A 21,816-nucleotide genomic window follows, 5' to 3' on the forward strand; every position below is an offset into this window, starting at 1 on the left:
CTGGGATGCAGGGAAGTAATGAGGGCCTGGGGGAGGGGGGAATCAAGGAAAATAAGGCTTTCTCAGTTTCCCCCCAAATGACTTCCCATTTCCCTCAACCGACTTCTCGAATTATCAGCAACACAACTGGTCAGTTAGTTAAGTACTTTCATTTATTAGCTACCGGCTACACTCATGCATAGCGAGCATCATTAGGTCCACAGGTCACTAGATTTTTGTACATACATGACACTCAAATACAAGATGCATTTCTACAAATCAGAAACAAGCTATAGCTACTCCAAATGACTCAATGCAGTTCCACATATACCTGCACCGGAGTATGTAAACTTCATCAGCACCATGAGGTAATGGCAGAATTTTTTTCTTGCTCCCAGATCTTGATCTTGATTTTTTTTGCTTACAATCTATGGCTATGAAGAGAAAATAAAATCATGTAGATAGATATAAGTTTTGAGCACTTTACTGGATAATTCCCTCCCCCCAAAATAAGTTAAAGGATGCTTCTATTCTCACTTATTTTCTATACCATATTAAATTATGTAACTTGAAAATGTGCACTTTCCAATTCATCATAAAGCTGAAGTGTGCACACCATTTTCATGCACAAATGAGCTTACATGCTTGACACCTACAGTTTAAGTTTAATTTTAAAACATGTATATTTGATGACCAAACCACATTTCAGACTACTAAGTCATTCTACCTAACTGGTAACCCAAGCATCATGCTTTGCTTGTAAATTTTATCAATATAGAGGCCTTCAATATCATTTGAAATGTCAATATCATTTGTTTTCATCATGCAGCCAACAACCATAACTCAAAGGACCGATGATTAAATATAAAGTATGCTTTGACAAACTTCATAACTAGAACTTTTGTATATATTACACTGAAACGTTTTCTGTTCTGTATGCTAAAGGAGTCTTATGATAACAGTTTTGTTTTGGTTTTAAGTTCTTAAGGCTGAAGAGTATCAGGATCTCCAACCATTGCTGATTGTCCCTTTAATAAGGTGTACTGGAATCAGATGTGCTACAGAATTATTACTGATTTGTGTCAGGGTGATGTGAATTCTTTTGAGGTACAAAAGGAAATAAAGCAATGTAGGGAATTCAAAAGGAAAAGCCTAGTCTGACAAGAATGCACTGTTTAGTTCCTAATGTAATTGAACATGAAACACTTAGGATATTTTGGGAAATGAATGCATGCCGCTTTATCCAAGCACATGTACCAGCAGTACAAAAGAGCTGGAAACAAAGCAAGAATTCTACTTGCAAATACCTACTTAAGTTTGTGATTAATGTAACCCTCTTCTACAGAGAAGGATAATGTCAGAAACTGTGTAAAGTAAAATGCTCTCAAAATAATATAACCTCCAAATTCCTCATCTAAGCTACTTATGGCATGAAGAAGATAAAAGGCAGGACAGTCTGCAGTTTCCATCTGACAGCTACTACAACCTAACAATCAGAATATATGCTGGAATCCAGGGAGTCAAGGTAAACTTTAAAGAATTTAACAGCAAGCTTTTGTCCATACCTCAAATCAAATAGCGTAACATTTTCAAACAAAAATCCACAAACTATAGGATGAGGTGTTTCCTCCTATCACCTAGATAATAATAATAAAATACAGAAATGGAAAATGTATTGCATTGCTGCACTCAAAAACCACTGAGCATCACCAAGGAAATTCTCTCTTCGGAATGAAACTATGATAATTGTATTGGTATTGGAGATGCCATACCATTCATAACAGCATTTTCTGGCTACTATTTAAAGGACAAGCATTGGCAAAAAAGGAAGAAGGCACAGTTCCAAATAACACCTATCTCTGCATGTGTGTCTTGGATATATAAATGGCAAAACTAGGCTAAAGAATTAAAGACCACTATATGGGCAGCAGGACCAAGAATAGCGAAAAGCTCACTATTGCTTAGTTCCTCACATTTTCTTAGATTTGATTTCCCAAGATAACCAGTTTTCAGGGGGGGGAATAAAATCTACCTCTCGTCCCAATTCTCAAATTATTAGACCTGCCATCAGCAAATGCTCTAGGGGTCTGAGATTACACCAGCTATTTGCTCTAAAGCTAGCTCTTCTCTTGCACAGATTACTGAAAGCTAAAATAGTCCTGGGACTTTGATTTAGAATGTCCTCCTGGAGGCAAAAACTCTAGATGTCACAGCACACTAACTGTACCAAATGACTGAAAAGCTTACATAGGCTGTAGAAGAAATGCAACCATGAATAGTGTGGGGAAAAACCCATTGCAACCACAATAACCACTCCCTCGATTTCACCTTTTTATAGCAGCCTGGATAACAAAGCGTGGGCATAAGATCTGATCAACTAAGAGCTTAAACAAGAACAAAATAATATATTACAGGCATTAATATATGCAGAAATTAGATTAATTTAACAACTGCAGGTTAATATATTATTAAAGATAAAACGTTACAACTTCAAATGTTATGCCTTATTTAAACTTGGTATAATTGCCATGGAATGTGGAATGGAATATGGAATCTCCTTTCCCTATTTAACCTTATATTTAAATTCAGGACTTAATTCCCCATCCTCCCTATACCAGCCAGCAGTCAGAAAGCAAGACCAGCATCTACAATGATATCTTCTCTCACTTTGCTTCTCACTGGCCTGATAAACGTTCAGTCACAGCAAATATGCTTTTCTGAGGAAAAAGTTCTCACTTGAGTCAGAACCACCATCTTAAAGATTCCAAGCTGCCTGTTTGCTGGAGCCTATCTGCTTCCTTAAGCACATTTCTTCCAGAAGTATCTACCTCCAGCTGCTTTCTTCATGTCCTTCCTCTTCTAGGATTACCTTAAGCTATGAGTCTTCATCTCATGACCACTTGGCACACCTCAACTCCACTAATCTTTATGCCATCTCTGCCTTCTCGTCTTTATCCCTCTCTGCCTCTGGACTTGTATATTTTGCTGGCCAGTCAATAGTGCCCCCTTCCATTGGTCTTTACCCAAGGACCGATATGAGTTTTCTGATGAGTAAAATTATCCAATGCAAAGCCACATGCACTGAAGTTCCCAAGTTCCCAATAACCAGCTTGCTTGGGAAGTGCTGTGCTGTGACTTTGACAGGCGTGTTGTCTTGATTACAAACACTCCAAAATTGCTAAGCTTTTTTTTTAAGAAGGCATTTTCTCCCAAAAAGAAAACATTATTTTTCCATTGACTTGCCTAAGATCTGGACAAAGCACCGCCAGCCAAAATTACTCAATGGGGATGGGGCCAGATGAGGTTCTGGCCTGCTGGCCCAAGATGTTCCCTTCCCCTGCTATAGAGTTTCCTGCATTGGCAGGAAATTGAACCGGATGTACCTTCCAACTCTCATTTTTAGAGCATTATCTAAGGCAGCAGAGTTAAATAAAAGAAAGGAGCCTGGAAGGCACCAAAGTTGCAATAGAAGGTAAATGCTGGACTAAGGGAGAAGAATCTCCAAGAAACACAGCGAAGTACAACAGGGGAAAGATCTCAGAGAAACAAGAGAAGTCTCCTTGCCATTCCTGAATATGGCAGGCTGATGATAGCTTGCCAAGGAATCACCATTTAAACACTTTCTACCAAACTTGTAGAAAATAAAGCTAATTCCAATGGTAAAAGAATATAGCATGTTACCAGATCACCACTGACAGCGAGCCATATGAATTCTTACAAGAATGATAAAAGCTGCTTGTTTCACAACAAAGTTTTATGGAAGCCAATTATCAAAAATAAACAATACCGAGCAACATAAAATCTGTAAGCTTCTTACATAGCATTTCATGTGTTAGCTAATAATACTTGAACTCGGATTCCCATTAAACTATTTGTTAACAGGAATGATCTTCCCTAGTAGCAGGAGCCAACCCTACAAAAATAACCAAGAAATATGCCACAGAAAGTTTAAATGCTGTATTTTTACTGTACTTTAACATGTGTCCAACACAACAGTTCTGCAACCTCAAGAAGTTATCTGTAAATTTATTCTCCATCTGCAATCATATACATAAACAGCTAATGTTTCACAGGCAAACATCAAACTTATGGTAATGTTTATTGAAAACTGTGGAAAGAAAGTTTCCCAACAAATGATCTGTGGCCAACATAGCATGTGGCAATTTACTGACAGACACATACAAACAAATGACTCCACAGCAAGATCCTGCACATGACACTTGCAGGTCGTCCATGTGGGATGTTGCAAAACCCGCAAGAATTAACACTTGGTTGTAGCAACACCCTAATGATTTGTTTCTTTTCAAGTGAACATTTATCATCATCTGCAGGGAAGACAAATGTCAGGGAAGTCTCCTTTTTTAAGAAGAGGTTTTCATATTCAAAGATCATATTGCCCATCACTTGGCCGACAAATTTCCTTTTCAACTGCACTCTCTCAAATGCAAAAATAATGAAGTTCCCAACTGACACCACTACTTTGGTGACTCTTCCGGCTTCTGTGCTTCCTTTTGGAATAACATTTCCCATGGTGGCATCAGCCAAGCTAGAAGCCAAGCAGGAAGGGCCTGATATACCTGAGTGGAAGCGGGTAGAAGCTTCTACATGCTTCGATAAAGTGGGGTGGGGGTCTAGTAGAAAAATATGTTTCTACACTTTTCGAAGTCACGTCCAACTTGAGGTTACTGATAACCATTAAAATCTATCTATCTACTAAACATATTAATGTGTAATTCTATTATCTTTCTTCGAGAAGCAATAAAAGGTAAAGGACCCCTGGACGGTTAAGACCAGTCAAAGGCGACTATGGGGCGGCACTCATCTTGCTTTTCAGGCCGAGGGAGCTGGCGTTTGTCCACAGACAGCTTTCTGGGTCATGTGGCCAGCATGAGTAAACCGCTTATGGTGCAACGGGACACCATGATGAAAGCCAGAGTGCACAGAAATGCCATTTACCTTCCCACCACAGCAGTACCTATTTATCTACTTGCAATGGTGTGCTTTTCAACTGCTAGGTTGGCAGGAACTGGGACAGAGCAATGGGAGCTCACTCCATCACGTGGATTCGACCTTCCGACTTTAGACCACAGCTCCACCCACTCCCTGAAAGCAGTAATGTATGTTCAGCCTCCCCTTCTCTGAGGCTCAATCAGTATAGCATGAGACTCTTAATCTCAGGGTGATGGGTTCGAACCCCATGTTGGGCAAAAGATTCCTGCACTGCAGGGGGTTGGACTAGATGACCCTCCTGGACCCTTCCAACTCTACAATTCTATGACTTGTATTCAAACTGTAAGCTTCAGGAGGTCAGGAAACTCTCTCTTTTTGTAAAGCTCTGCAAGTCACCCTACAGTGATGGTATAGTACAAATAAATAGTGCTGAGACAAGTTTAAATGACACACCTGACAACACATTTACACTACGCATTGTGGTGTCATGGTGGTCACAAGAACTGTTGTATGTGAAACAAAAATTTCAGCTAACATCACATTTTCTTAATGCTAATAAACTCAAAGAAGAGAATACATGTCCATTTAGGGCAGGATTCCTCTAACCAGCTCAACCAGCGGAAGCCCATTGCAAGAGCTTCTGCTTTTTCTTCTAGTTTTGCCACACAACCAGATTACACATCTTACACTAACTGGAAATAAATGAAAGATTACAAAAAATAAAAGAATAAACTTACACGCATTTTGATTCTAAATGATTTCTAATGACTTCAGAAAATAATTTTCAAAATATCAGCGCAATACGTTATCACCAACAAAACCAAAATAAATTTTTGGGGGAAAATATTTAAAAATCCAGCCACAAAGTATGCTGTAATACTGCACCACAGATCTGATCAACCCACTTCAACATGCATAAAAGAAAGTAAAAAAAAGGTAAAATCAACCAAAATTATTTGGGATTCATAATGCCTTGCAAATGCAGTTAGAACTAGAAACAGCCCAATACGTTTTGGTGATAGGGGCAGGGAATCCAAATCCCTTCCAAAATATAAAGTTATTAACTATGGTGTTACCATCTGAGGTGACCCACCTCAGTTTAGGATAGTCCTGATCAGAACTTTAAATAAGCTTAACATTTCGGCCTTACTATTTTATCTTATCTTAGGCCATACAACCCACCTGTCTTTTGTGCTATAGAATCTAAAGACAGTTTGGAAACTTCAGCTGGAGCAGAATTCAGTGGTCAGGTTGCCCATCGGGGCAAGTCAGTTTGAGCATATAATGCCAACCCTGAGCCAACTTCCCTGCCTGTTAGTTTTGGGGCCCTATTCAAAATGCTGGTTTTGATCCACAAAGCCTTAAATGGCTGAGGAGCACAGTAGCTCAAGGATTGTCTCTGTCCATTTGAGCCTACCTGGACCCTGTGATCATCATCTGAGGCCCTTCTTTGTGTGCCTTCTCCATGAGAGGTCTGGAGGGTGAGAACAGGCCTTTTCTGCAGTGGCTCCCTGTTTGTGGCTTACGACCACAACATGGTTCAACCTCAAGGAGCAGCTCTCCGCATATGAATTGACCCGGACCCTGTGATCATCATAGGAGGCCTTTCTTCATATGCCTTCTCCGCAAGAGGTCCAGAGAGCGGCCACACTAGAATAGGCCTTTTCTGTGGTGGCTCCGTTTGTGGAATGTTCTCCCCAGGGAGGCTCGCCTGGCCCCTTCGTTACATATCTTTAGGCACTAGGAAAACACAATTCCTCTTCTTCTAGGCCTTCAGCTAATTAAATAATCTATAATCTATATACTGTTTTTCTTTGTTACTAGGTTGTGCATTTTTGCATTGTAAACCGCCCTGTAATCCTTGGATAAATTTAATTAAAAACAACAACAATAATACAGTAATAATAATAATAATAATAATAATAATAATAATAATAATAATAGAATGAAAACACAGTTTGTGTACGAGATGGAAAGCAGTAAGAACGTGCATTTCATTTAACTGGTAGACTCATGAATCAAAGGCTGTCTATTGGAACTGAACATATTGCAGAGTTTAGGGAGCTAAAGCATTAGATAGAAGTAGATTATGTGTGCTCAGTGGATAATCCTGGTGCGAAACAGAATAGCATTACCTGGATTCTAGAGCCTATGATGACCTTCTAGTCTCTGACATCAAATATCAAGACATAATATAAGCATTATGTAAATAGTAGTACTAAATCTTGTGATGACTAGCCTCTCAAATTATATAAATTCAGTTTTAAGACATATATTTGCATGAAATTAAGACTTCATTTTAAAAGTGCACCTTGTTATAATTGAAACTTACTATATCTGATTTATTTTTTTAAATTACTTTTAAAACCATGTCTTTTTATACACCTTGAAATTCACAGACTAAATACAATAGGGATTATTAAGATAAAGAGTATTCACTCTTCATTGTAAACTGCTTATTTACCATCAAGCGGTATATAAATTTTGTTAAATAAAAACTAGGGTGTCCCAGACCAGACTCAAGTTGCAACTGACATTTAAGGGTAGAGCGATCTAATGATACCAGGGATGTCCTGGAACTAATCCCTAAGCAGTTTGGTCAGGGAGAATGCAATGTTCCAGGCTGACAATGACCATCACTATCCTAAATCTTACCCTTTTCATGGTAGCATCTGTATCTAATCACTGGGCTCAATTGACCATTAGAGGAAAGGGCATGCTCGTGTTCTCCACAAGTCATTAAATAAACAAAGGCAGAGTAGTGAAAAATGCCAATGTCTTGACCAGAAGCTCATGTAGCCCTGGGAAAAACACTCCTTTCAGCTTCAGTGAGTTTGATAGTTGATAGTTTTTCTCCTATTCAAAAGTAAAATACAAAAGGTCCCATAGCAATTGTCACATATAAAAATAAAGGTCATTTATGCATACAATTATGCAACTAGGGCACAAAACTGAAAAATGCTCAAAGGAATTTATGGCCATGGCATTTCCTTCAAAAATATGTAACACTACAAAAAATACTAGTCCTAGGTATTAAAATTAAGCTGAAATGAAGAAAAATAATTACATAGTACAGCAATTAACATGACCTTTGAACACAGGGGCATTATATTTTTGTCACAGAAGAGTAACCATTTAACATATTTTCTTTCCCTAAAATGCAGCTTTTTCTCATCTAGGGAAACTGCTAACAGAAATAAGAGGAAACAATGAAATTTAAAGAAGTGGTGTCAAACTGAAGACAAACACCAGGATTTTGCTCTCAAATTCTCATAGGAAAATTGGTAGTAGAATTCTTCACTTGAATTGACAATACTATATAGCCAGGCACAGTCTACAACTGAAAGGGATTTATTTCCAGATCACACACATAAGAGTTAGGAGACAGCAGTTTATGATTTGCAAAGCATAAAAAATTGTGACAATATCCACTGCAGTCTCCAGGTTTGCAGATAAATTAAACATCTGTATGGAAATGTTGCAGGCTATTTATGTATTAACATTCCACCCCTTCAGTGTTGCCAGAGGGTAATTACACAATTAAACCTATGAAACTAAGCAATAAATTAAAAGTATTCCAATTCATTTTGAATGTGTATCCATTTGCAAGTGTTATGGCAAAGTATGACATTTACAATAACACAAGCCTGATATTAAGAACCTATCATACTTCTAAGAACTAGACAGTTTATGATTAAGTGCTTGATCATTTACAGTGTTTTTATAAGCCACCTCGGAGCCTAAGCCAATGTAATGTTACCACCCCATGAAGGGAGCAGGAACAGATCATGGACTGAGAACGCCCAGCCCCAACTTTTAAGCACTCCATTTCACTATAGCAGCCTTAATGGAAGTCATATTGGTGCAGACATTGGTTGCGGTGAGCACGATCTAGGGTTTGCTTTTGGCCAGGAATTGAAAGCCAGCTTCAAACCCGATTTCAAATTCCGGTATAAAATGAGCCCTGGTTTGTGCTAACCACGGATAATGGCAGTCCCAACATAGCTCGGTTATGGGTTAGGAAAGGAGAGCACGCTTCCTTTATCACACTTAAGGATCACAACTTTATAGCCATGACAACTCAGGAGCCTTGAAAGCTAGGAGACAGATTAGAACACTAGTTTGGTTGGCTGTTGAATGGAAATAGTAATAATTTTTCCTAAATTATGCTGGCCTTGGGCACCTGCACTTGAAAGGAGGGGATTGTTTATACACTGAAAGTTTGACTACCCTACAAGTAGTCTGATAACATCTCCTTTTGTTTGGACCAGCGGTCTTCGGCATTTTCAATTTGAGAACCCTCATGCATTTGTGGGACCCATTTCTTAAGTATTTGCATTGTGGCTGCAATCCACCTTAGATCAGACTGTGACTCAATAGTGGGTCAGGGCCCATCAGTTGAAGACTACTGCAGTTGGGTGGATCTGATTTATATAAAAGTCCCATCACTGTCAAAATCCAAGTACAGTATAAAGCACCAAATGGGTACACAAAACACAGCAGCACTTTGTTGTTACTATTTCATTTTGTGGAAGACCAAAGTAAAAAAAAAAGTAACTGATAATAAATATATGGGAGAAAATAAGAGTAGCTTTTGTTGAACATGATGTGCTGAAAATTGTACCACATATAATTGTCTATGTTTATCCGAGCTTGTTCTCAATTCACCTAACAAATAATTGGTGAACATCTCCCTCATTTATAAAAGCAGCTCCTTTTGCATTTAGCCAGAAAACAAAAAGGCATTCCGCTCTCAACTGTTTGTACACATGAAAATAATGCTGGATCTAAAATGAACCAATGAAAATAAAAACCAGGCATGGGAAAAAAATGGACATTAGCAACGTAAGTTTACAAGTTGCTAAAAGTTTTGTTTCTCAAATTCAACTTCTGTTTCAGAAAATTTTAAATGTCAACTGAATTAGCATATGAATCTGTCAAGTCTGATGAGGAAAACGTATACAGACAGACTTGATTTTACATCTGTAACAAACATACCTGTCCCAGTCAAAAGTCCAGCACTCTTCTTTCGTGCATAAGCGCGCAAATGGTTGGACAGGCTAACAGCACTTGTAAACGCCGTATTGCAATGCACACACGTTCTAAGCTTCACAGGCATACCTATCATTCAAAAGAAAACTATAATCCAGTTCTCTCTTTAAAAGTGAAACTCTCAAAAGCGTTTTGGAAAATTCTGTATTAAAAGTTGCTTTTACGCAGGTTCACTACATCATCAACGTAATTATTTCATATACTAGAAAGAGCCTAGCTCATGGCGATTACTTCTGCATGTGACATTTAGCATGAAACATGCTATTTTGTACAAAAAAAATGGAAGGCATGATTTGAATTCCTAAGCTTCTTTGAATTATCACTTTCCTGCTTATCTTCACATTGCACAGATTATTTCCTAAACCCAAGATACAATTCTGCAATTTGAATAGCACAGTTTTGTTAAGAAGTTTCAAGGCTTCTAATGTTCCCAATAAAGAGAATTATAAAGTCTAGTTGACAAAGTGGTAATTAAAGTGTTTTACCCACAAGACTGTAAAAGGCTCAATACTAAATTAGGTTGCTGATGAAGGCTGGGAGGAAAAGGTGGTAAAACACACCACTGCACAGCTGTTAGACAAAACATTTTATTTGGTGCATTTTATCTTCATTACTCTGAATGCGCAATCAATAATGAAAGTTAATGATTTGTAGTTTTTGCTAAAATCTTTGTGCTAAATAAATGATCAACAAACATCGCAGGAAAGAACACACAGTCAAACCATACTACACTGTTTCAGACAAAGAAACCAATAAAAATGGTTTCTTCTCAACTTTACTTTCATAGAGGCACAAAATTTTCACTGTCCTCAGAAATATATTGTCTTAGACAACACATTCAACAAATTGGGAAAAGGTTTTTCATTTATTTGAAAGCTTTTTTATCAAAACAAGAATCCTGTCAGGTAATAATAAGAAGAAGAAGATTTATATGCCACCCATCTGGCTGGGTCGCCCCTGCCACTCTGGGCTGCTTCCAACACATGAAAAAACCAAAGTTTAGATTTACTGCAATATACACTAAAACTGGGTTTCATAATATACTTGAGAAAATATTTAAAAAAACAGACTTAAAATTATGAAAGTTTAAATAACTGAAGTAGGAGAGTGAGTTAATTGTCAAATGCTATGTTAACCACAATTAGCTTAAGGGCTCTATTCATGTAACTATTAGTATTATGCAAGCAGCTTTTTTTAGTGAAACCTAGAAGGCAGGCTACCTAACATTAAGTAGCACATTACTTCCAAATTTAACAAGCTGTAGTTGAACATCATCTTCCAAGTTTATGTGAAGCTTGTCCAAGAAATAAACTTTTTTGGGGAGCTCCGATCTTAAAGTTTCTCTCTCTCTCTCTCTCTCTCTCTCTCTCTATATATATATATATATATATATAGTTAACTGATATTTTCAGTCCCCATGATCTATGACCATGGTCACCTAAGGCAAAATTTGGTGTGAAGACAGAGTGCCTAACCAGACAAAAGTAGAAGACAGAATTAGTGGCCTCATGTGCTGTACCTGTTGTAGTTAAGGAACTTCAGACTGCAGATAGATTCAAATATATGAATGCTTCCCCATGAAAAAACCCTCACTTATCCAGGGTTTTTATATGGCAATATTAACATTCAGTCCTTTACCTACAGTCCATAGCGGTACTACACAGCAACAGGTCGATCACATGGGTCTGCAAATCAAGTAATGCTCAGTGAACAAGACTTTTATCAACCACACTGTAATAATTTTAAGTACCAGCAAAACGATAAAAGGGTATAAGACAAGATCAAGCACTTTCATCGCAGAGCAGTTTACATAAATCGTTCACTCAAACTAGACTGAGAAAAGATAGCTGCAATAAGGTCTGTGCAGAGGTGTTGGAGGAGATGAGCAGAGCTTTCCGGAGCCATGACAGCCAAGACTGAAAGACACCTTTCAGAAGAGCATTCTAAAACGATGCTAGAATAGGGGGGGAAGTAGTCTAAAGGAATAAAATTGTTGGCACGATTTCTAAGAGATGTATCTAAAACTTTTAAGGATTTTGTGTTGACGGCAACAGCTGTGTTCAGGGGGTATGGCCATCACAGTTACTCTGACAGGGTATAAAATCTAGGCATAGATCAGACAACACATCACCCGGTTAACCAGTAAGTCGTGCATTCACTTACACCAGATAAAAGAACAATCCTAACACTATGAACCGATTATATATCTGCAACACTTACAGTCTAAGAAAGATCAAGGGGCTCTCCCAGATGTGTCTGCTATTTAAGTGATACCATATTTTGCTAAGTAGACGTTCTTGTTTCCTCTTTATATGCATCTTCAAGAGCCATTACAGAGCAAAAGCTACTCTCTTTTCAGAACTCAATTTGTATGCAGAAAACTAAGGCAATTTTAACGTTAAAACTAATTTCATTAATATTTCTCTGTCTAGAACCTTGCAAAGGGGAAAAACAGTCTCAAAGAAAATAATTACTTTTAGAATATTGGGGTGGCGGGGGGATTTATCTTGTAATGTATTTCCAAGTTATTAAAATTGTAACAAGCCTCTTACCTGACTGCATAGTCAAGTCCATTTTTTGTGGCTGATACATCAAAGGACTGTCTTCATCTAATGGAAGAACACATTTTTGAACAAACCTCTTTCTTGCAGTCTGATTATGGATCTTTTGAGGAGAGGTATCAGGGTTTCTTTCTTCTCCTAACCTCTTATTTTTCAAAAGTTCTATCAGTGTGACTGACTGGTTTCTTTTTTCATCATGTAGTACTGATTTTGCTTCATCACATTCATTGAGGAAACTCAGCCCTTCTTCCTCTGATGCAGATACAGATATATCTTCAGTCTTTAGGCCATTGCGGTATGCTTCAAGAGGTATAACATTTTGAGATAAAAACTCATTTGATGAAAGTTTCTGAGCGACAAACGGTCTGGGAATAATACGCCGACTGTTCAATGCCTTCAGGATTTTTTCATATTTTTCTTCATTTTGCATCATCTCATTCAGAACACAGATTGGAGATTTGTGTGCATCCCATTTGGTTTTACCAAGCCTTTTCAGGTGTCCTCGAACATGATTAGATAATCCTATTTTAGTGTCAAACCAACCTCCACAGAGTTGGCATGTGTGTTCTGAAGAACTTTCTGATTTCTCAATAGCTAAAAAGAAAAATCATCCATTTATCAATTTGTCAGACACTAAGGACCCAGCTTACTTAAAATGTAGACATTAAAAGTTTCTACCATGGATGGAAATAAAAGCTATTATGAGAGGCAGGATGCAGCATAGCCAGACCTGCAACCACATTATTATATACCCCGCTCCCCCTAAATAGGATAAGGAAAGAAAAATCTTACCTTTTCTAACGCGTTTAACAGGAGTTCCTGTTACAGTTCTTTTGAAATGCTGCATTTTGTCGCTTGTTGCTATCTGCTCAGGCGAGACAACATGACGGGCTTCATAACTTAACCCAGCTCTGTGAAGATGCCCACGGACATGATTAGACAATCCAACACCTGTTTCAAAAGTTGCTGGACAATATGGACAGTTTTTTTTCTCAAGCGATAAGTCAGTCCAATGGAAAACTGAGTTATGCTTTGGCAATGTTGTGCCTATGTTTTCTAAATTATGAGGATCTTGAAAATCATGCAGGTAATTGCTACCTTCGCCATCTTCATAATACTCAAAATAAAATCCGTCATTTTGCTCATATCTAAGAGAGGATTTACCACCAGTTTCTTCTTCCATTTTACCTTTAAATAAAGGGAACAGGTTTACATGCTCCTGATTAATATCACTGTAAGAGTCATCCTCCACAGACCGTGTAGTGTAATCACACAGTTCAACATTATCCCATGAACTTTCATCCTCCGTTTCATAGCTGTCTTTTTTCCCAGCAAGTTTCTGCAAAACAACAACAGTCATTTTATGTAGAAAGTCTGGATAACTGTCCAAATCATCTCCTTTTACAGAGCCTTCACTTTTGGATCTTTTAACCAACCTTTTTACAGTTACATGCTTATCTTTATAGACTCCTGGTCTTTTTGCATCATAGTTAAGAGAATCCATAATAAATCTATGAGAATTATTTGAAGATAATAAAGGTAAGGACCTGACAGATCTTGCAGCTTCCCTTTTTAAGTGTAAAAGATAAGGGCTGCTAGATTTTTTAATCCTATTGTTTTCATGTTTGTATCTATATAAATAATTATTGCTAGCTCTGACGCTAGTCTTTTGCTTTCCTGAATGATGCAAATACTTAGGTTTTTGGCCAGTGCTATTTCTATTCAAAATAGGCTTGTCTGTAGAGCTATGACCATACACACTTACAGCTGACTGTGCAACGCTTTTCCGAGCCTTCTGTATCCTGGGGGGTCTCTTGTGAAGTTTTGCAAAGTTACTGGACTGGAATGCAGAGCCAAATGGTCTTTTTATATCTTGTTTTAAAACAGAGTTCTTTGGAAAGGCAGATGATTGTTTGATGAAATGTTTAGTCCTGCTGCCAAAATCTAAAGGGTCTTCTATAATATGACCTTTTCTTTTTTCTAGTCTAAGTCGGCTACCAAAAGGGTCTATGCACGATGTTGGATGCAGGTATTCCATGTGTTTTTTCAAAATGCTTCTGGCTGATGTAGTGAATGGACACATTTTGCACATATAGTCAGCTGATTTTTTGGACGATTCCATGAAGGAATCTTTCGCTAATGCCTTTTTCTGTGATTTTCTCTGAGCTATATCTGCAGTGATCATTGAACATTTCACCACTGCCCCATGAGCAATCCCTCGATGACATTCAAGTTCACTCTCTGTCACTGCCATAAAGTTACATTCTTCACAGCAGTAGTACCTTTTGTCCTTCTCATGGGTTTTAGCATGCTGCACAAAGGTTTTGGGACAATTGGTACCAAATACACATTGTGGACACTGTAACCGTGCACTCCTACCCTCGTCCTGAAGCTCTTTCAATTCACGAATTTCCTCCATCAGTTTCTGTCTTCTTTCCTGGTGAATTATCATATGTTTAAGAAGGGAATTGCGGTCTCGAAAGGTCCGACCACATTCCCTACATGCATAAGGCCTTGGAACATTTAAATGGCGAAAGTGGCTATTGCCATCCAAATGATACATCATGTGCCTGTGCAGGTGCTTCTTTTCCCTAAAATTCACATTGCACTTTGTACAGGGATAAAATGAAGGCTCATCAGTACTGAAATTAGTTGGTGGTTCCAATTCATCTTGTTCACATTTGTTTAACAGAGTATTAGAAAGAAAAGTGCTAGTGTGAATAGGAGAAGTACCACCTGCACATTTATTACTTGGGTTATAAATCAATTGTTGAATGGCATCTACAACTTCCAATTCCTCATCTGTTGATTCAGGCTTCACTTTTGCTAAAGAAAATTTATGAGATTCTATCACTTGTAGAGTCTCACTCTGCTCCAAAAACTCAGTATCTAACGATTCTGAATTGTCATGAGTATAATTTGATTCATTAAAACAGTCCTCAGTGTAACGTGTGATTTTGCTAACATCCATCTTTCTTTTCCTCCTTTTTGGTACACCCACTTTAGGCTGGACTGGTGACTTCTCTACAGGTTCTTCATTTGTCATGAGAAATTCTATAAACTCTTTCTGTGGGTCCCAGTTTGCATCACTTTCAGTTCTGAAGTCACCTGTACCTGAGGATGTGGCTGTTAGTGATTTGCTACCACCATCTTTTTCTAGCGAACTTTTGCTATCCTCACACATGTCTACTTGGCTTACTAAAGTGCTATCTGGTTTTATGCTTTTTCGTATAGATGGCTGTGTGTCACAAGCAACTGAAGCAGAGGGAGGTAGATTTTTTATGGAATGTGTCAGGTTCTTAGCATGAGCTGCTTCAGGTAACAAAAACAAATGTTGGTGTGGACTTGAATTTTGGGTTGAAGTCTTTGTGGGAAGTTGGTGATCATGTGCCACCGTCCCAGCGGAGCAAGAATCTGCTTGATGGCCCACAGTTTGTGCAGTGGTTAATGAAATGCTGCCTTTCTTCATAATGGAAGTGGAGTGTGAAACTGGTCCATTAACAGCAGTTCCTGTAGGCAGAAGAAAGTTTTCACTTGAAACAGTAGGAGCACTAGAGTGTATAAATAGAGACGTTTGGCCTCCGCTTAAGGCTTTTTCAGACTTGTCCCTTGATAGCTCTTCAGGCAGAGTTAACGTATTTTTCTGAAATGATGTTTCACTCTCTTGTGATTTGAGAATGCTGCTCTGCTTCTCAGAAATGAAGCTGCTGTCATCTAGCAGTCCTTTAGCACCAATGATCTGAGTATCGATCTCTGTTTCATCCATACTGATGGTCTGCTCTGCCCATTAAGCACATTTATGCTAGAATAAAAGAAAAGAAATCCTTATTAGAAATTTTCTCTATGTATCTGAGACAGGCAGTTTTTATAATATATTCAAACATTTTTATGTTTAAATCTGGATCAGTTAAAAAGCATTTTCATTACTAAGCTGACCATTCACTGTAAGACCACTAATATATAACACACACACTATTAATTAAAGAAGCTAATTTCAGGGGAAATTATGCCAAATTTAAAAACCCACGTCTCTAGAGTCATGGAAAAGTTATAAATGTTACTTCTAATGAATACTGAAAAAGCAACAATTTTTACAAGTCTCCTAAAGGAAAGCAGAAAAACATATTAGGTTAGATCCAGACATACAGCAGACCTGCCAAACTACATTGTGACTTATGCCATAACAGTCTTTTAGCATGCCACAAAACTCTTGGTTATTACAAACTTGTATCATGGCCCCGTTGATTTCAATGGGTCTACTCTAAGTAAGCCTAAATTTTTATTCCCGCCACTAAATCAGAGACAGATCAAAGAAAACAGAATTTCAACTTTTTTGTTTTTAGCCTGATAAAAACCAATTTCTCTATCATGTTTTAAGTATAAATATAGTTGAAATCTTTATGTGTATGGTTTAGTGTTTCAGTACACATCCAGCACCTACAGGCACGGACTGGATTTGCTGAGGACCTACATGTGAAGTCCAGTGTTTGGGGGTGAGGCTGAATATTCTGATTCTGTCCCTAATTTGATTTTTAAGTTAGGCTTTTTCATGATTCCAAACCTGCCCCCAACTGAAAACAAGAGACAAGCTGCCTGAACTTTTAATTTTGGCTGTTCCTTATTTATCAGTATCCATTCCACCTTCTCCCAAGGAGCTCAATGTGACATTCATTAGTCTCCTTTTCTGCATGTTATCCTCACAACAACCCTGTGAAGCAGATCAGAGTGAGTGACAGTGACAGTGACTGGCACATGGTCATACAGTGAGTTTCATGGCTGATTTTAACACTGATTTCTCAGCTCCTACTCCAATTAATATCACTCCACCTTATTCCATATTCCCCACTGTGGCCTACAGATTCTTAAAAGTCTTGCTACATCATTTAGATACCAATTCCTTGCCTGACATGGCTCTCTGGTTCTCAACAATTGTGACTTAATTCTTAGACATTTTTAGATAAAATCTTCCAAGATAATAGGTACAGATCTCTCAATATATTTTAAGTGAGACAAGTCAGCAAGGAGTCTAAACAATAAATTGTCTTGCTCCTAAACTGCTTTCTAACCAATGAAATTGGCACAACAATTATCGCACAATAAAGCAATACTTTAACGCTACTAAGGTTAAAGTTTCTCAGTTACTTAACAGACAAATCATTTATGGTTGGCAGAATCATCTTAACTCATTTTCCAAATACAAAAACATTTAAAGGTTGTTATAATATTGTTATAGTACTTAGCATTCTTGCATTTGATTAAATTCAGGCCAATACTTTCAACTTATTTAAGTATTGAATAATCAATATTTCCATACTGATGAGAGGCTGAAAACAAAGTCAAATATTTAAGGATCTTGCACTGAAATATCTTGAAATTTATCTACACTCTAGTCTTCCTTAAGCTTTATAAAGCTATACTTAAGTTTTAATAACTTTGCTTTTAATATTCATTGCATTTGTATATTAACAGGTTTACAAATGAATAAAAGTAGACTCCTCTAATAAACTGAACTAAATGTTATCACCCTAAAATGGTGATAATGCAGCACCCAGTAGGAACTACAACATCACGTAGACAAAGGTTAAAAATGGGCATGAAAGTACTATTAAAACGCAGTATAAAATGTTAGAGAAATGAAAGCAAAAGTCCAAGGTATCTTGAAAACTTAAGTACAGGAATTAAGTTTTAGATGTTTGGTGATGTTTATGCAGTAGAAAGATTTGTATTTTCTCCAACTTATTACACTCACAGAAGTAGACAAATGTATGCTCAGTCAATTTGAGAGTCTATATTAGCTTTTCTCAACAGGAAGCAACGTTGCTAACGAAGTGGTAAATTCAGTGTTAATGAGTGGCTTCACTGTTGCCACCTCTGAGGTAAAACCTTTCACGTTTCATGTTCTATCCATCTGTTCTGGTGTTAGGGGTTCAGAGAAAGAACAGACGCTTCCCATTTAAAGCAACTTTGTTGGTACCCCCTGAACAGCAGGGTGGTAAACTAAGAATATCATATTTGCTTGGAGACTGCAATTATCATTATCAGAAAGGTTTCAAGAGAACCTGAAGCAAGTCTGCATGAAATGTTGTTTCTCCTTATACATACAAAAAGTATGACTATTATAGACAATATTGTCTGAGGTTAATAACTAAACATAACCCTTTTGTCTAAACCACATAGAATTTTGTTCACAAGCAATGAGGCATTTTCAACTGACTCAGATTTTTAATTTAAACCAACTTGTAGGCACAGAAAGATTTTAATATCAAAACAGATTTTATCTGTCAAAAGAAGCCACAAGTTTTTTTTAATAGAGAGATGTTTCCCCATGTGCCAAAACCAAGTCAGTGCTGGATCAGATGCAGTACAGTAAGCCCACGACTGACATGCATTTAACTTGTGCGCATTCAGCTTTACGTGCTTGGCAAAAAAAAATTCTATAAAAATAAAAGGGGGCAGAATGAGGTGGGTGTCCTGGCTAAAACATTTTGACAATCCCAGCCACTATTGAACCCAATGTGTTTTGACAATATGGGATTTTGACTTTAGACGGGATCCCCAGAACATAACCCCCACTTAAGTTGCAGGCTTACTGCACATCCAATCTGCAGTCCATATAGGTCGTAATAGTTTGGTTCATAGTCACTCAACCTAAATGGTTGAGAGGGCAAGCATAGATTGTGGAATTGACATGATGGACTTCATGCTGTTTATTACTTTTTCAGGGCACTTCTGATGTCAAACAGTCTGCAGTACAGACTTTGGTACAAAATTAAAATTGTGATTGTAAAAGTCACAAACTACCCTTTTAAATCCACACAAATTATGAATGTGGCTCCTTGGCCCAGGGTGCCTTTAGTTTAATTTTAACTCTAAAACCCCCCCAATACTAAACAGTATTATTTTCTGACAATTTGTAGAGCAAGAGAATAATGTAATACAGATTGATGGATTCACTTTTAAATGTGCACTCTGTATTAGCCAGGAACGAGGTAGTATGCTATTGAACCCTATGTATCGAAGTAAGTCCTGCTGTGTGAAATGTGGCTTCATGTTGGTAAGATTGCATTAAAAAAACAATCCACCAAACTCCTTTTATAAAGGTACAACTTGCTTGTTTTTCAAAATAGTAGAACTGACAGATGCTTATCTTTCCTTAGCAAGCATTTTATCTTAAAAAACAACTGAATCCATTAGAAATTTATAATACACTTTGGCTAAAATCTTATATGACAAAGCACTACATTAAAATGTTTTTTGTTTATCTCAGCGGAGGAAAGGAAAACACAAGTAAAGTCAGATATAAAATACAGTAGGAAAGTGAAAGGGGAATAAGAGGGAACCGGAAAGCACCAGAAGCAATCAGTAAAAAAGAATATTTGAAAGTAGAAGAACCTAAGCTTAAAGAAAGGTCAGCCAGAAATGGGGGAAACGGATCTGATCGATCAGGCAAGAGAGAGGAATTGGAGGGCCTGCCTCCCAGAGTTCATTGCTCTTCTGCCTCTGTCATGTGATGAGGGATAATACCCAACCCATTCAGGTCATCAGCAAATGCCTCGAATTGTCATGTCAACACATTTCAGTATTATTTTCAGCCTGGAGGGAAATACATCTAGTAAAGATTTATTTGAGTAAAGCATGCTTTCAGCCTACACTCTTCAGTTGTGTCCACCTTCATTGGCAAAAGGTTCTCCAATCCAGCAGGCTCGCCCATTCCCCCTTCCCTCCTGCGGCCTCTTCCATCACCTCCCATGCCGTTCAAAGGGTCCCCTCAATGATCTGGAGCAGGGGTAGGCAAACTAAGGCCCGGGGGCCGGATCCGGCCCAATCACCTTCTAAATCTGGCCCGCAGACGGTCCGGGAATCAGCGTATTTTTACATGAGTAGAATGTGTGCTTTTATTTAAAATGCATCTCTGGGTTATTTGTGGGGCATAGGAATTCGTTCTTTTTTCCCCTTCAAAATATAGTCCGGCCCCCCACAAGGTCTGAGAGACAGTGGACTGGCCCCCTGCTGAAAAAGTTTGCTGACTCCTGATCTGGAGCATATGGGGGGGGGCTGCAAAGGAAAGGGGGGAGCAGCAAAAATCCAAGTTCCACTCATGGAAGCTTCTTGATTTGAGAGCCTTCCATCAACTGGGGTTCTTTTGCACTTTGAACATTGATAGGACGACACATTAAAGAGTAACTGTAACACCTGAGATGTGCTGAATGTGTGCTAGCTTTCTATTCAAAATCCTAAAGAGAAGGTAGCTCCAACTACAAACCTAGATTTACTTCAGATTTCTATGAATGTAACACTACTCAGTGTTGCAATGCTTGAATAACCATTTCTCTATTTTCTCCTTTTCAAAACCTAAAAACAAACTTCTCTAAAATATCCTCGTTTTTTGCATAAACATTTCAATTGGGGGGGGGGGCTTAATGAGTTCTGCAGCTATAGCTGCCTGTAGCCATATAATGTAAGCTTTAAGAAATGAAGCACAAAGGTCAGATCTGTCTTCAAGATGACAGATCATCACTTAACCGCCTCAGGCTAGTCTCATTGTCTCGGAAATCTCAAACATCAGTATTTTTGCAAACTATCAGCACTTGCTATAACACCCTTACTACACTACATCTTGAGGTTACTACAGAAGAAATGAGGTGATAATTGCATATTAACATAATTATTCTGTAATCCCCTCTGAGCAAACTTCCTAGGTCACTTCGTAATTCAGATTAGATTCAACCTTCCTGTCATATCTATGCTGCCCACTTTCTGTTCATTAAGAATTCTTTGTAACAAAATGCACTTAATTTTATTCTTTTATGTACATTATTAATTGTATTTATTACAAGTAGGTTAATATTCACTGAATACCTATTTCATAATGGCAACCTTTTCCGTGTAATATGGTTACACAAACGATAACAGTGTCCTCATTCAAATGCTAGCTCATTTAGCCACATAACCAAATTAAATGTTATGCTAGTTGCCCACTAGCAGTTACAGTTAAAGGTTTGTCATATTCAATTAGAAAGCACCATGGGTTGGATCCAAAGAACCATGAGCAGAATGAAAATAGCCACTAGCGCAGCTATGTAAATGCTTGTGCAAGTGCTAGCAAAAAAGTTGATACAGTGCTATAACAGGCAGGTTCTGTTATTGTCCTCATGCTTCCATTGTTGTCCTCATACAATGCTCTAACATGAGGAGTACAAAAGCCCCTCCATGAACATAACACACCTGCTGCCTCTGTAAGGACCCCTTTGAATCCATGCCTACATTTAAAAAG

The 21,816-nt window shown here is 38.0% G+C and overlaps 1 protein-coding gene across 9 annotated transcripts in view; it reads right to left on the reverse strand.

Annotated features, from left to right (window-relative positions):
* Positions 1-21,816, reverse strand: part of ZNF644 (zinc finger protein 644) — a 65,416-nt gene that overhangs the window by 9,574 nt on the left and 34,026 nt on the right. For 4 of the 9 annotated variants that reach the window (XR_014008108.1, XR_014008109.1, XM_081193956.1 and 1 more), the window contains exons 4-7: positions 13,335-16,347; positions 12,534-13,136; positions 9,928-10,050; positions 311-413 (exon numbers count right to left, since the gene is read on the reverse strand). Coding sequence is in view for 7 of the 9 variants with exons in the window: in XM_081193956.1 (XP_081050082.1) it covers positions 311-413; positions 9,928-10,050; positions 12,534-13,136; positions 13,335-16,308 (3,803 nt within the window). In the remaining 2 variants the exon portion in view is untranslated. Of the gene's footprint in view, positions 1-310; positions 414-7,589; positions 7,786-9,927; positions 10,051-12,533; positions 13,137-13,334; positions 16,348-21,816 lie in introns of those variants that run through there. The other 5 variants (XM_081193961.1, XM_081193962.1, XM_081193958.1 and 2 more) reach the window with 5 other exon arrangements.

The sequence above is a fragment of the Podarcis bocagei genome (genome assembly GCF_964188305.1).
Source record: "Podarcis bocagei genome assembly, chromosome: 5".
NCBI lineage: Eukaryota > Metazoa > Chordata > Lepidosauria > Squamata > Lacertidae > Podarcis > Podarcis bocagei.